The sequence below is a fragment of the Bradysia coprophila genome, unplaced genomic scaffold (genome assembly GCF_014529535.1).
Source record: "Bradysia coprophila strain Holo2 unplaced genomic scaffold, BU_Bcop_v1 contig_138, whole genome shotgun sequence".
Taxonomy (NCBI): domain Eukaryota; kingdom Metazoa; phylum Arthropoda; class Insecta; order Diptera; family Sciaridae; genus Bradysia; species Bradysia coprophila.
In genome coordinates this window covers 4,185,290-4,201,588 of record NW_023503409.1, presented here as the reverse complement: position 1 = coordinate 4,201,588, position 16,299 = coordinate 4,185,290, and the positions used below count along the sequence as shown (strand labels likewise).

Here is a 16,299-nt window from a genome sequence, read left to right as displayed (position 1 = left end):
TGTTGAGTTTATTTAATTTTGATTAAAAAAAAACCAATTTCCATTTCCAATTTCCACGAAAAAAAAATTGACAAATATACCACCAGTTTTGGAAAACGTTTCTTGAATATCAATGTAAAACGTATAACTGCTACACACATTTTAATGTAAGTAGGAAATTTAATGTCTTCTACAAAATTTCGTTCCACATACGTAGAATATGAAAATTTTATGAACTGCCACGCAAAAAAAGTCATTAAACATAAAAATGTATGTACACATCATACTTGATACCGGTAAAACCACTTTACCAGGTCTTCGAAATATCTAAAATTTCTAAAATTGTTGGAAGGAAATAATCAACCCCATTTCGAACCCAAAGTAGAACGTACACTTTCTCAACATTATTCTAACATATTTTCCTCAACCCAATTCCAATTATTTACAAATTTATGATTTTGATTATTCATTTTCGGCTTCGTCTTTATAATAATATCGTCGAAACCAAACATAATTTTCTATTTCATTGACTATATAAATGTATTCCGTATGTGAACGTTATAGAGAGACGAATCCCCAAAGCAATTTTTCGTTATATTTTTAAACTGAACATTTGACGTGTATAATCGTATAACTCTGAAGTCAATGAATATAAAGCTCCGCTCGTATGAAGAAAAACGTATTGCAAGAGGAAAATTGAAAGGCATAAAATCAAATACAATCCCTAAACTCATATCCTTGTACACATGTTCGGTACGAAATATCCTTTTGCTGGTATATACAGCCAAATGTATCTCTGGGGGAAGTATGAGAATCGCTTTTCTAGACGTATTTGCTATAGAGGTACATTTGTAAAATTGCCGCTTTCGCTTAAAAAACAGAAAGACAATGCCATTTTCAATGCAATATCGTTTCAACGTTTTTTTTTTTCGTATAAAGAAATATTTGGGCTCGAGTCATGTGTCAAATAACAATTGATTTTCCTTTAGGTTTGGGTGGAACTATTACCTAGGTCTCGTTAGGGCATGCTATGCTAATATATACTTTCTCATAAATACTTAGTTTTCATTTTCCCATGAAAATATTGCGCGAATAGAATGTGTAAAAGAATTAGGATTGTCTGTTGTCCATCTCCTACAACTTTCTTATTTTCCAAACTTTTTTAAAGAGATGAGAAAATTTTTAAAACCAGTTCGGACGATTTCATAAGCCTGCAATTGCACTAGCTCTGACTTTATGACGAATGAGTCCTGAGTCCTTTTGCTGAATATTAAATTTTGTCAATTACATACCTAGCAAATACAGAGATTGATCTTGGTGTTCTGCATATATTATTATGGTTATTTACTCGAGCTTTTAAGTAAAAAAATGAGTTAGAACATTCAAACATTGATTTTACCTCGGCTAGCAGAGTACAGGTTATAAAAATGTAAAATCTTGAACGACATGGATGACAATGTCAATATTGCATGTGAAATGAATTAAACTAAAGTCGACGAAAATTCTAATCCACGAATATGAGACCGCAATTAAGAAGTCGATGGAATGAATTTACTGCGGGTGTACTAAATAATGTGATACCCAATTGTGGCAGCCTTTGATTCAATAAAAATTATAAATAATTCTAACCGAAAAACGTTAACTGGAGCAAGACTTGTAGTATGAAGACTGCCAAACCAAACATAAAATGTATCTCTAAATAATTTACGAATGAGTCAAAACCTACAAAAAAAAACCTTAAACTTTAATCGATATGAGTAACACAATGCTCCTCAACCACACGAATTCCCTTGACGTGTCTCAGGTTCATTAAAAGTCAACATATTTACAGAGTCTACCCTTACACAACTATCTACATTTAACTTTATATTCCTCTTCCATTCCAATAAAATATGTATAGACGTACTACACTACACATATTATCGATAAATACGGCTTAGTTTGTTGATTTCTTTTTAACCTTTCCGAAACGGCAAGCGTATCGCGACATATTTGTTAAATCTGATTCGCCATTGTTTTAGAAGCGAAGGTAAATATCTGATACAAAATCTTTTACTTCCTTTGTTTTAACATAGTTTTTACTATATAAGACAATACGAAACTCATCGCTCGTTCGAGTAATTGTTGTCGATAACCGAGGGTGAGTTGTTTATGAAAGGTTTAAAATAATATTCATGATCCAATAATTTATTTCTCTTGATTATTATGAATGATTTTCATGAGCTCAGCTCGTCTCCTAATAGACTGAAATCATGCAGATACGTTATCACAGCTATAGCTGGAGAATTGTGTATGAGTTATTGCTTGGCATTGTTTTTATTCGTCATGTAACTCAATTTGTATGCTCAAATCGATATAATACGTAGAAATAATGTTTTACGTCCTCATATAGCCAGGTTTCACATACGCAACCTATTCATTTATGATTCGATCGAAATAATAAATTTTGTTGTTGTCGAAGAACCAATTTTATGGCTTTTCTGCCATCAATGTTGCAGATGCAGAACATTTATTAACCAAAGTTTCGATTTATTAGCTATCATTCATAGGCAAACAAAAATTGTAACAAAGAGAAAGCATACAAAATAATGGGAGAAGAAAATTTATGAAACCATTCAGCGAATTTGAATGGTACTCTTGTGTTATTATTTATCGGCGTCAAACCGTTTGAAAATACACCTGACCGCGTAGTTGAACGATATACCCTTCAAAGCTTTAGTACGAAAAAATATTTTCACATCAACACATGAATTATTTATGTGGAGAAATTCCGCGGATAAACTACTCTTCAAGCACATAAAAGCTGAACTACATTTCAAGCACCTCGTATACATAATTCATTTACAGCCATTGATTTTGTTCTATCGAATAAATACAAAAAAAAGTTTTTCAATGACACCATGGTCGCTTTGGTTTTTACTCATTTAATACAATTAACACCGTGTATACTTTAATAAATGCTAATATTGGCAATAGCCTCCAGAACCGACGATTGACCGATCGCAATGTAATTATATCCACGTTACATGAGTGAGGCAATACGGCTTTCAATGAAGCATTCAACGTTTTCGCTTAAATATTTTTTGTTTTGTATTTATTTCATTTCCATGCAATGCTATCGGTTTATTGCACATGTACTGGCTTTTATTGTCAGTTTATTGGCGTTTTTCTGTCGAAGTTTTTATTGATCAAAATCTGAATTTAATAGAAAAATCGAAATCGAGTGAAATACTACGGATGATATGAAAGTGGATAGACATGATACTAAACAATGTAACAGAAACCAGCGTACATTTCGTTTCGAGTACAATATATTCTTGCTTATATGCAAAAACCCCGTACAATAACACGAAAACGAATTTTCAAGTATTGAAACAATTTATTATTTTGTTTAATGGCCTCCACAAATTCAGATAAATGGATTAACGAATTGTATTCGGTGTATTGCTAACTGGATTCGAATAACGCAATTGAAACTTTATGTTCAAAAACATCGATATTTCCAATTGATTTCAATAACGGAATCAATTATCCCTACAAGCGAACCGCATACAATTTTCTGCCATATTTTCATTAATTAAATTCCTTGCTGACATCCTGAATTCCGACTTTATTTAAAAGATCAAGGAATGGCAAACAGACACAGATTGGTAACTTAATTGGATACATGTCAACGTACATCAATGGAATATGACTTCCGCAGAAGTTTTACCTGTTTTGAACATACAGCACCAATTGACGTGAGATAGATGTTATAAAATCGATGTCAATCGTTTACAAATTGCATTTATTTTCCTACTATATTACAAATGTCTCCACACAAAGTTTGACAATTCAATAGTCATGTTTCAAAAGACAGACTTTGGCATTGCAGCATATCCCACCCAAATTGCACCCAAATTTCAAAGTTATGGTGAACAGGAAATGTCGACCTACAGCCATAAATATATCGTCAACAGTAATTGGTGATTGAATTTGCGGTCAGACGAAATGAAATGAAGCTAACAAGAGTTGAGAGGATGTCGTTTGCGATAGCTAAACTGACGAAAGCCAGATGAACAATAAGAGATGGATTTCTTCAGATCGCAAGCGCAAATCTCGAAAATTCATTCGGTTCGACTCCGTGAAATTTGAGCATGAATTTGATCCAGCTGTTTATCAGCTGATCCACACATACAACAAAAACTGTTTTGATACTTGTTTATACAGTTGTAGCTGCTACACATACGTGCGTGGTAGTGGTAAAAAGACGTGAAAACAGTTTTGATTGTTTGTGTAGATCAGCTGAATCAAATTCATCCTGAAATTTCACTGTCTCTAAGTGTAGAACTCAGCTGCTGTTATAATTTTACTATACAATCATATGCGTGCAGTCACATTTTGTCAGTTAGTTCTTAAAACTAAACTTAAATGACCAGTAAACTAATGCCAACTGAAATAAATTCGTTACAAAAACTGGACTCCAGTCAACGGACACACCATATCAATCTTTAAATAATTCAATTGAAGAAAATTCTGTGATTAGACTTGAATGCATTTTCGATGGTTACATTTCACTGTTTGGTTGTTAAACAATCCACTCCTTATACCAAAACTGAATAGAGATAATTCGTATATGTACTTACCGATCGGTGATTTTGTCCATTGATAATGGATTTCGTAGTATCGTTTGTTGACCTTCCATTTCGACGATGCATTGTGTACTCAGCTCGAGTTCTGTAACAAAAGAACATTTTTGAAATAATTGTTTGGCATAAAGACATCTATTGTCAAACATCACTCATATCGACTTTGTATAGAGAAATGAGTTTCCTAAGCAAGGCAAAGGTAATTATCACCGTCGTCGTATGTTATGTGACTTAAACAATTTTAAAATATTTCCAATGGTGTGTTATGCATTAATCGTGTCAGAATTGTTCTTTCAATAAGAGTATAGCAATCTGAAATATCAAAAAGTGGAAGAGATAACTGTTGATTACGGTCAAGACAATCAACAGAATGCGGCAATCCAGTAAGGCAATTATTTTGCATGCACATTGGTGAATGGAAAGTAAAATGCAATAAAAACTTCTGTGTTGCTAAACAGCAGTTTCGTTAAATCAGTCACCTTCAAATTTCATTCACAATTGTAAAGCACAAGTTCAGATTAAATTTAATTGTATTTAACAAGGTATGACCAAAAAATATTTCTTGGATCGAATATATTAACCACAATTCGTCATGAATGATAAGAATGATAAGAAATGTGTTGAATTGCAGCGATTTTGTGTAGATTTTGTACGCCGCTTTGATTTTCCATATTACACCCGTATAATGTACATTCACTGCATATTGACAATATGAGCAAATAATTTTATAGGAAGCCTCATTGGTCGTAGATTTAATGTCAATTTGTTTTAAATTTCAAATAAAATGAAAAGAAAGAAGAAAATAAAAGTTACTCCTAGCTCATTTAAGTGGACGGTTTAACTTAATTGCTTCGGTTTATTGGCATTAACTTCTTCGATAAAAGTTAACGAATTCCTAACCGAGAGAATATGAAATGCAGCATACTTTACAGCCATTTAATTAATGAATATTTCATGACCCCATTTTTTATGTAATTCATCAAAAATTCTCCATCCCACCGAGAGCTCATTAACTCATTTCCATTTTGTAATTTTCGCTTGGGAGCAATATTATTCCTTGGAGAGAAGTATCCAAACTTTCATGCACGATACATCAATCTCATTGTACATTTAATTGCATAAAAAAGAAGAATTTCATAAATAAATGAAACAAACAGCAAAAACGAACAAGGGTGTAAGTTAACAAGGAAAGACATCGAAGACAAATTGATTTGATTTGACATTGATTGCACACCTACGGCATCCCTCTGCGATGAACAAAACTGACTTGCAAAATACGCATACAATGGACACAATGTGCGGGCAAGGATGTGGATGAAGGGTGCATAAGTAATTTATCTTACAGTATTCATTCGGTTATCATGCATCATTCTCTGTAAATCAAGTGGATTTAAGATTTTCGAATCAATACGATATGAGATAGTGTGGCTGTACTCCAGAAATGGCAACAATCGAATAGACGTCACTAATTAATTACACCCATCAAGATTAGAAATAATGATTCCATGATGATAATGTTTACTGTAACCATTTCACTCCATAAATAAAAGATTGGCTATAACGATAGACAAATGTTTTCTCAGTCAATTGTCATTTTCATCCTAAAAATCTCGGAAAAAGTTTAACAATCAAATATCAACACGATGTCAATTTGTCGAAAGAATATGGTGGAGTTTTATTTACAATGTTTTTGCTTCGGTCTATATGCCATACGACATATGGCTTGGCTGTGTAAATACAATTGTGACGAACACATTCATTTAGTGTTAATGGTATTTGCCATGAAAAGGTTTGAAAGTATTTTCACTCAAATATTATGACTGTGAAACGGCAACGATTCCCATGTACTTTACGATTAATAAATGAAGAAGAATCAGTTTTCGTTACATATTTGTGTTGGAAAACTGATCGATACCTTTTGTTTGTTCTGTGTTTGTTTCTCCCGGTCTCTCCATTTTTATTTCATGACGTCTTAAGCGAATTTGCCAACTAAACGTTCTAAGTGGGTGTTGAAGGTGCATCATAAAAATAGCAAGTAATTTTTGCAACCTTAATGATATCGGAATTCTTGATCGATTGCAAGAGATTTTCAATTTTAATTGAGTTTCATTTTAACTTAAATATAAATGGCATAATAATTGCGAATGATGAATAATGAAAACAAAACAGTGCAGCAGAATTACTCAGATGGAAGAATAATCTGGTTCTATGAATAAATATTTTTAAAAACTTTGTCCTACAAATCTTCGTCTCGTTTAGATTTGATGATGAATAACATTTAAATGAAATAAAACATTATGGCAGGTAGAAACCATGTCAGCACTTGATGCCCTGCATCTGTCTTTCTTTAATGTTCTCGTTATGAAAGTCAAGAAGATTTTGTTTCCATTATATTAAAAGTACGATAAAAGTTGACGAGAAACTATATGCAAATCTAGCAATTTTTGATAAAACATTAATTAACTCAGCAAAAATATAATGAGAAAAATTCACGTAGTCATTCAACAGAGTTACTAATATGTGAGTGTGGTTACGGCGTCACAAAACTCTTGCAAATCCATTCAAAGTGAAAAGCATCAAGGTTCCGCGAATCGTTCATAAGAAACTGTTGCTAAAGTTTCAGAAGTTTTGCAATTTGATAATGTAAATAGTGAACTTGAGTTCAAGGAGCAATACAATTATGCCGAGAAAGACATTAAAGAAGTAATAATGATTCCGATTTGTACTGAGCCGAAGTACAAGTCTTCAAATAAGTTCAACAAAGTAATTAATTCGTCTTGTCATGGCGCTGTATCAGGGGCTATTTAGTTGAATTTTCAGCAAATTTTGGCGAATTTGGAGAATTTGACGAATTTTGACGAATTTTGGCGATTTTTTGTGAATTTATACATGATTTTAAGAAATTTCAAAGAATCTTAGAACTTAGTTACATATTTTTGGCCAAGACATTCCAGAAATCTATTTTTAACCGGGAAGCCATGATGGGTTTTTTTTTGGAAAAACGATGAAAAATGTCCTAATTTTGTGAATTTTACATATATTTGTGAATTTGGTAGATTCTTGCATATTTTTGTTATGCTATATCACAAAACTAGCAAAATATTTCAAAAAACATAAATTTGGAAGAAAATTTTCAAAATTTGAATTTTTTAATTTGGGAGAATTTCGGCGAATTTCGACGAATTTTGGCGAATTTTGGCGAATTTCGGCAAATTAATTCAACTTAATAGCCCCTGCGCTGTATACGTTTTGTTATTCAGTCGCACTTCTTTTTCCTTTCTCATTTCCATTTATTACTGATAATATAATAATTTCCATTAATTATTACGTCTACCGTTATCGTAGTGGCACGACGTTCTTTTTTATGTAGTAACTCTGTTGTGTGAGGGTGATACCCTTTCATGTCAAAAATTTTTTTTCAAATAAGGTCAATAGAAACGAGCGCTGTACAATGTATGGAACGGTGTTGGGAATAATTTTTTTTTGTAGCTTTCGTCAGCTCTTATCCCCTACAACTATTAAAGGCTATTAACCAGCTGGTGACAAGAACTTAATATTTTCAAGGATTATCCTGGCGAAAAATCGATTATATTCACGAGGCATGAATTTATGTTAAGAATGTATAACTTCTGTGTGTATAGTGAAATTTAGCTCTGAATAAACAAAACAAAATATTATAAGTGATATATGAAGCGAAACACGAAGGAGAAGAAAGAGAGAAAGAAAATTTTATCTGGATTTTGGGTTCCGCACCAATACAAACGAGTGTTCTATACTGATTTATATCAGAACTGTGCCTTGATATTGAGTGATATAATTCAGATATTGCGATAGAAAGCTGATTACTTGTTGTTTTTACTGTACCCAAAATAATATCACTAAAATTGGAAAGTTGACCGATAACTTCTTCGTATTTTAGTTAAGCAACAATGAGACAAGGAATTGTACGAATTGCGAAGTTTATGCAATTCATCAATTAAACTAATATCGAAAAGAACAACTTAACAACAACAACCATTTCTAAATTGAATAAGTTGTATTCGCTTGTACCGATTTGTTTGTGTTAATGAATTTATCAGTTTTGATATCAATAGTCGAGGGTTTATAGTGAAATCATATTTCTGTACATGAAATTATTCAGTCACATGCCAAATATCATTGGTTTATTTTATATCATCAATTGAAAATGATCCTCTCAATTTTGACTTGATTTTAAAAGGATTAAAATTTTGGCTATTTGTAAGTCGAAGTATAAGACTGGGAAATTTGGAAACGATAAAGCATATTTTCGTGTAGTGTTATAATGTAAAGTTTTTTTGGTTTGTTTGTTTGTCTCACTAAGCCCAGACGAAAGGTCCTATAAACTTGAAAGTAGACATACCGACTACTGAGGAAAAAGTAGAATTTTATTTTTCATGCGTTATTTGATGTTTTTGGAAAAATGTTTTTTTGACGCGTGAACATAGTTTTTGGGAAAAAGATTTAAGAGAAGAACATTTAAATGTACTCCACTAGTACATCATAATTCGTAACAAAATTCGTCGGTCCATAAATTCAAGGAATATTATTGGAATAATTATATTTCCTTGGAAAGAATATCCCTCTTGAATATTACAGAACATAAAATTTCTATAGAATGACTGCCTTACTATGAAAAAATACGTATGCAGGGAATGTATCAATGTATCTAATGTATCAAGGGGAGCCACGTTCCAAAGATTATCTGTTGCAGAAAATTTCTATTTCTATACAAAGAGGCAATGCGGCATGTATTCTTGGAACTTTAGGAAGTAATAGAGCAGATGACTTTTATTTATTGTAATATTTGTTGATTGAAAAGATCCTTTTTTTACTGACTGCGCCGTATGCGAGCAGTCTTTTTTTTGCGCTTTGAATAAATAAAATAGAAAAAAAATGTATCAAGTCAATGTTTGCGCAAAGTTTTCATTCGTAGTGCACTGTATTGCATTGCCATAATCACAGTCGCAACTAGAATTTCAGGGTTCTCTATTTTAATCAAACACACCATTTGCGATAAACTACGAATGCTTGTACTAAGTACGCGTTTCCTTTCATGCCACGGGACCGGAAATGAAGAAAATTGTGATATTTTCTCGGACTTTTGTCCCTTTGCATGAAAAGTTAAGTATGTGCTGATTTCGTTTGAACAACTCGCGAAATTGAAGTCCAAAACAGGTACGTAAATAACTGTATTGCAAGTATTACAAGTCTGACAATAGATTATTCAAAATGTTCGACTAATATTTTACTCAACAGTGAAGTAGAAGCAGAAGCTGAATATGTTACGTGTAGTATCCCCCGGTGACTGGAAAAATCTTCGAGTGTATTATCGTTGCAGCGGCGATAATATCGTTTCATGGACGATAATATCGTTGCAGGACGATATTATTGTTTCAGAAAACGATATTATCGTCCGGAAAACGATATTATTGTCGTCAAATACGATATTATCGTCACTCGGGCGATAATATCGTTTCATGAGCGATAATATCGTTGCACGGACGATAATATTGTTACAAAAAACGATATTATTGTCCGGAAAACGATATTATTGTCGTCTAATACGATATTATCGTCGCTCGGACGATAATATTGTTACAGAAAACGATAATATCGTCACAGCGACGATATTATCGTTTCAAAAACGATATTATCGTCCCCGACGATAATACACTCGGAGATTTTTCCCTAGCCCGTATCTATTAAATGCATAAATTTGTTAGCAAAAATTTACCTTCGTTCTATTTAAGAAGTTTTTGTGTACAAATCTCCTTTTAAACAATTCGAAATCTCTTTTTATTGTGAGAAATAACATATCACATCGAAAACTCATTGACTCCCCTTGATGTCTAAATGGTCGTATATTAAGCATTCACTTAACAAAACAGTTCAATAGCTTGAAAATTGCGGTAAAACGTATTACAATCCGGAAAATGGTATAGCACCAACGAAATGCTTTCCACACATCATCACTCAAATGAGGTTGAATTTGTATCAAAAGGTCAGACATTGGCCGTACTTTCAAAGATAAACAAAACAGCGCAAAAGAAAACAAACATCAATGTGGTATTTTATGCGATATAGAAAGTGAAGTGGAAGTAAGTTAGTAGAGGAAATGAGGCACCAAGAAATAAACTTTCGTGGTGCAAATGTGTTAGTCAGTCGTAGTCTGATCCACTTCCTTAATTTCGAAATGGAATGAGAAACGAGCACTGAATGAGACGAGAGTTATTGAAGTGGTAATAGAATCCAGATAAATTATGTCAGGTAGAATATCATAGAAGTTTCTCTATCGATTGATTTTTTACTAAATAACAAAAATTATAATCGCTTTCCATTTACCACGTTAGTCAACCTAAACAGACCAGCCGAATTGTTACCTCGATCCGAAAATTGTTACAATAAATTGATATTACTTATAACTTAAAGGACATTCCTAAGGACTAGATAATTAAAACCTAACAAAGTGGATCATCAAAGTTATTTGAAATGCTGAAAATAAACTTCCCAATGCAAGTTTAATGAACCAGTTCTACTTATTCCGTGAATAGCTGACCGCAAATACACTTTTGGTACGATTATGGAAGCTATTCACTCACACTTGAAAGCTTTTCATTTTTCACATACATTACGTGACGATTTCATGTTTCATCCACTACAATGTGAAATAATAAAAAAAGCAGGTCCTCAAAGCACTCAGCTAGACAGACAGTCGAAGAAAATAAAAATAAAAGGAAAGAAAAATCAATTTTCCACAAACGAATGAAAAGTCAATACCAAACAAAAGGAAAAATAATATTTTCCGTTGGATTTGTGTGCTACAGATAAACATGTTGTTGTTAATTAATTAAGTCAAAGTGGATGTGAAAGTAATATTTTTCCATTGAAATTAGAACATTAAAAGGGGTGTGAAGTTTAAACATCAATTATTCATGTGATAGACATGTAACTTGAATTAACAAGCACTTCACATCGATCGGAATGAACACTTAAAACAATTTCAGATTTTTTTATACAAACATCAGCTGTTTACGAGAGCAAAAAAAACAACTATGATCTGAAATTACATCACAGTTCGGATTTACCTGTTCATAATGCATGAAAGTGACAAGTGCGTAAACTTTCTCGGCTTTCGCACTGTGCTCAAAAAACAATATTACATTGGTAAACTTTGACCACGTGAATGGTAATTACTTCAACGTTCAATTGTTATCAATTGAACATTTTCGTTTCAGTGAAATTGAATGAACGACATTTCCATTGACTTTATTAAAAACACAAAGAATGAGTCATTGATGACAAAATTATCAAAAAAATACAAACCTCGTCGATTGAATGGACGAACCCGGACAGCCACTTTGATTTTATCCGTTGCCATTGTGAGCTGATCGTTTAACACTAGGCAAACTTCCACAAAACACTACCAAGATTTCGTTATTTTCTTTACTTCTCTCCTCCACAAAAAAAAACCTATGACTTTTTGTCACACACAGAATTGATTTTCTAACAAGAACACTGCAAACACACACAAATTTTTATATTAACCGATATAATCACATCACAATTGATTTATTACAAGCAATTATTATCAACGCATTGTTTGCAGATAATCAAAAATTAATCAATCCGAATATCTTGATTCATGCGAACAAAACACTTTTTTCTTCTCACTTTTTCACAGACAAAATTTTATTCTGTGTCAGTGTAACGCCATATTTAAATCTTTGAATGGAATGAATATTCTGAATGACAGTTTGTGTCAGGCGTATGACAATTCGATCGCAATTTTTTGGTAGTAGACTTTTTCGTTTTTGTTAGGTTGAAAACTGTGAAATACCGGTAATGCCTTTCAGTCCATTACCGACAATACCACAAATGGAGCTAAATGATTTCAAACCAGTGGCGGGTGGTACATTACCGTGCCAAAATTAACACCAAATTTGCTACTACTTCTTCAATTGAATTAATTAAAATGTGATTGGTCTTGTAAAAAATAGGGTAGAATAGCGTGTACGAGTACGAGCTGAAATTTTGATTACCCACTGAAAACCTATCCAAATAAATCGATAAACATTTTAAATGAAAATTGAACAGATTCTTCGAATATAATTGGAAATTCCGGATCGTAGAAATTGTTCTAGAAATTATTTTTCAGTAATTAATTAATTTAATTAGGGAAGTATTAGCGTTCAACGAATATTATACGGTAGACCAGCTGGTAAATCGGTCAAATGAAATCGTTAATTTATATGGTTGCAGCCAGTGTGTAGATGTAAAATTCAATTTGACAAACCAAAATCTCCGTTTTATTGGTTTTATTGCAGTTCATTCAAAGTGATGCAATATTCTGAATGAATAAAAGAATTCTTTAGTTTTATTTTTCGAAAAAGTTTTTTATGCAATTTACGGCAGGTAATGCAGAACGAATATTTGCAACACATGCGCCTTAAATTATGTTTGAGCGGGCGTTGTTGTCGTAACGGCCAAAAGATGTCATTGCATTTTTTAACCATGGTTCTTGCTCCTCATCTTCCTGTTTAGAATAGAAGCATCCCCAAATTAGAAGCGTAGTAACAAAAAATGACGTCATCATTACCATAGAAATATATGTTTCAATTACAAGACTTCTGAAGAAGAGAATTTGGGGACTCGTAAGAAAATTAGCACTGCTCGTATTTAGATGTTTTCTTCCTCACAAGAATGGAGATACTCGATCGAAATCATGTCGATATTCCTCTAACTACCGACGACATGGAGAATCTGCAAAACCGGTAGCCTTTTAGAAATTCCAAGCGTATCATGGTATCGATAATTGGCCGGCCGTTTAAGGTTAAAGATATCAATTCAACAAAAAGTTCACATTTTGTCTCGATGTGACTCAAAAGAAATGGAGACATTGTCTGTTCTTTGATACAATCACCGACCTATAAAGTGTTCTACCAGAAGCATTATTAGAATTAATTACCTGTTACGGACGGCTGTCATCTGTTATCGACAACAACAGCAATAATAAACGACAATGTCTGACTAACGAAGTCTTATATAGCGAAAAGCACGTTCAAAACAAATGAAGTAAAAGATTTTTGAAATCAATCTCTGAAAATCTTTCATCAAATGAAGTAATAGCGCTAGTAGTAAGACTGTTAATGTGCTTGCCGTCTGCGACAGGTTAAATAGACTAAATGGCGAGGGAAAAACTACGTTGTGACTCTGTGATTTTGTATGAAGGTGAGAGTCAAACTGAGTCGCAGACTTTGACTTTACGTGTATTTGTATTAAGAATTTTCTGGGTTCTGTACCATGTCCGGATCAGCATTCAGCCTATGTGTTCATAAATTACAAAAGAATGGGAAATGTTGAGGCCATCCCTCCTACGATTTACCACTGTTACGTTAAATGTAGGATCATTTTAAGAAAAAAAACATGCAAGAACGGTCGTGGTCAACGTGGTCAACTAATTTTGTTTCTTTGCAAATTCTTTTGGTTCAGCTCAAGTTCATGTCAAAAAAAAAATTAAGTATTCCGTTCATGAGTGATTGTGCTCCAATTCAAACCGCTTTTAGTTCTAATCAAGTTTTTTTTTATTAAAATCGGCCTACTTCCCAGGACGTTGTTTCGACACGCACAGCCAATTCTTTCGTAAATAGTTTTCTTTCAGTGTACAATGTGAACCGTTTTCAAACGGAATATGCCAACAACCATCTACTTGCTGTGCATTCATATCAAATTTAACAGGATCCTCGAATGTAATCCGCCCATAATCGCTGATCGCCCTGACCTTGTACCGATGTTGTTCTTGCCATCGTCGATAAACTGTCTTCAAATCCTTATCCCAAGCTAGGGTATGATCTCGCATGACGTCGTTCGTTACAAAGTCGGTGTGTGGACCACTTTTCAGAGTCGAGTAGAGGAAGAACAAATCATCCTGTGATCTGCGAAAGATGCATCTACAGTTTTAACCAATTGATACTCCGTCAAACGTTCTGCACTTACGAATTTTCGGTGAGGAAAAGGTTCGCATGCTTGCGAATGTAGTCCATGTTCGCTTTCGGCCAACGTGTCATGTGTTTTCGTCCAATCACAAGAACGGACTTTTTCTGATTAACAAAATGTTTGACGACACCGGCAAGCTGAAACGATTTCTTTCACTCATTCATGTCCACGTTTTACTAAGTCTTTACTGCCTACCAATTTCGATTGTGCTATCGGATTAAATGTCTGATTAAAATAACCAACATTCAGACCATCAATGACACAGTGGTACGGTCCTGTTTCATCAAAAAATGCGATGAACGACTTAAGTTCTCCGGGTGTCGATTTATTGAAAATGTTTTCCTCAATGAATATCTTGTCGAAGAAGTGGTTGCTCAAATTTTTGAATTCATCGTCTGTTATATCAATATCACGAAGGCGCTTCCGACACGACTGACACGTTCCTCTGAAACATTACGGTAAATTAGTAGGGCGAATTATTCGATTCATTTCGGAAACTTACTGCTTACTGACAGTAGCAGTCGAGCAGTTGTAATTAAATTTGTGGAAGGAGCGTTGAATCTCATTTACCACCACAGTTGATACCACTATTCGATTGTCGCCAATGAATGTTAGCATTTTATCGATATTTTCCGTAAATGTTTCAGCGTTGCGTTCACAAAATGCAATGTACGATATGAAAACTTCGTTTTGAATTTCATCACAATCTGTGACCATATCGTCAAGCAATTTCCACACAAGATGTTCATCCTGCTCTTGTAAGGCACGTTGAATAACAGCACTGTACGATGACGGTTTTGATGAAATTTGAATCGAATCCAAAATCTCTAGCGATCTACGCCAATCAGCAGTTAGTACGAGACCGTAAATAATTCCTTCGGCTGATGTAGAATCAAAAGCAGGAGATTTCTGGCGTAAACTTTCGCATCTGGAAGTGTCAAACAGTTAGAATTTCGCTCAGATCGGCAACGTTTCATTGCGATAACACTAACATGTCAATGATGTCCAGTTGATCATTACCTGTTATTGCAGTTCCAGTTTTGCTCGCTCTGTAATACATCTCTAGCAACACTATCAAAGTGGTCGATTTGGGATCATCGCCAGACTCTTTCAAATATTTCCAGTACGACTGTCCCACATCTAGCCGATCGGGAAAACAGCTTCTCAATATTGTTGCGTCAATGTTAATCGAAGACTTGTTCGCTGTGCTCAGCATCAATTTTTTTCGCAGTTCATTCCAATCACTAGATGTTGGCTTAGGTTTTTTGTCTAATGTTTGACGTATTAGAGTGTGCTCCGTTTTGTCTTTCTGAATGAATTTGTTCGAATAACGAACATTTGGCCTTACGAAATTATTTACAATTTTGGATAATTTACTGCCGAGCATTTCTGTAAAGAAATGTAAACAAACTGAGAATGGCAATGTCGATGACAGAACACATTTCAGAGATATGAGAGACATGGAAAGAAGAGGAAGTAGGTAAGGCAGTTAGAGTTGCAAGACGTGCAAGACCCGAAAACGGTTATGAATGAAATCACGGCAGAGTAAAGCAAGGTTCTGAAAGAACAGGTTAAGACATAAGACACCCACGAAGGCGGGTGACAACGAAATCGATAAACACACTCAGTATTGTGTGTGAAATCAACGTGAAGAAAGTGTTTTTTAGGAAAATTCGAA

General features: G+C 33.8%; 2 protein-coding genes across 13 annotated transcripts in view; both read right to left on the bottom strand.

Moving 5' to 3' along the window:
- LOC119073428 (kinesin-like protein KIF13B) overlaps positions 1-12,367 on the bottom strand; it is a 45,277-nt gene extending 32,910 nt beyond the window's left edge. For 7 of the 12 annotated variants that reach the window (XM_037178897.1, XM_037178892.1, XM_037178893.1 and 4 more), the window contains exons 1-2: positions 11,952-12,366; positions 4,605-4,695 (exon numbers count right to left, since the gene is read on the bottom strand). In XM_037178897.1, the coding sequence (XP_037034792.1) occupies positions 4,605-4,695; positions 11,952-12,006 (146 nt within the window). In that variant the 5' untranslated portion in view covers positions 12,007-12,366. Of the gene's footprint in view, positions 1-4,604; positions 4,696-11,951 lie in introns of all 12 variants that reach the window. The other 5 variants (XM_037178889.1, XM_037178891.1, XM_037178890.1 and 2 more) reach the window with 1 other exon arrangement.
- Positions 12,368-14,191: 1,824 nt separating this feature from the next.
- On the bottom strand, positions 14,192-16,049 carry LOC119073511 (mitochondrial ribonuclease P catalytic subunit-like). The gene is made up of 5 exons (XM_037179029.1): positions 15,614-16,049; positions 15,124-15,549; positions 14,817-15,066; positions 14,622-14,758; positions 14,192-14,560 (listed from the first exon to the last, which is right to left on the bottom strand). The coding sequence occupies exons 1-5, from the start codon at positions 16,006-16,008 to the stop codon at positions 14,224-14,226; spliced, it is 1,545 nt and encodes a 514-aa protein (XP_037034924.1). The 5' UTR covers positions 16,009-16,049; the 3' UTR covers positions 14,192-14,223.
- Between the last annotated feature and the right edge of the window lie 250 nt (positions 16,050-16,299).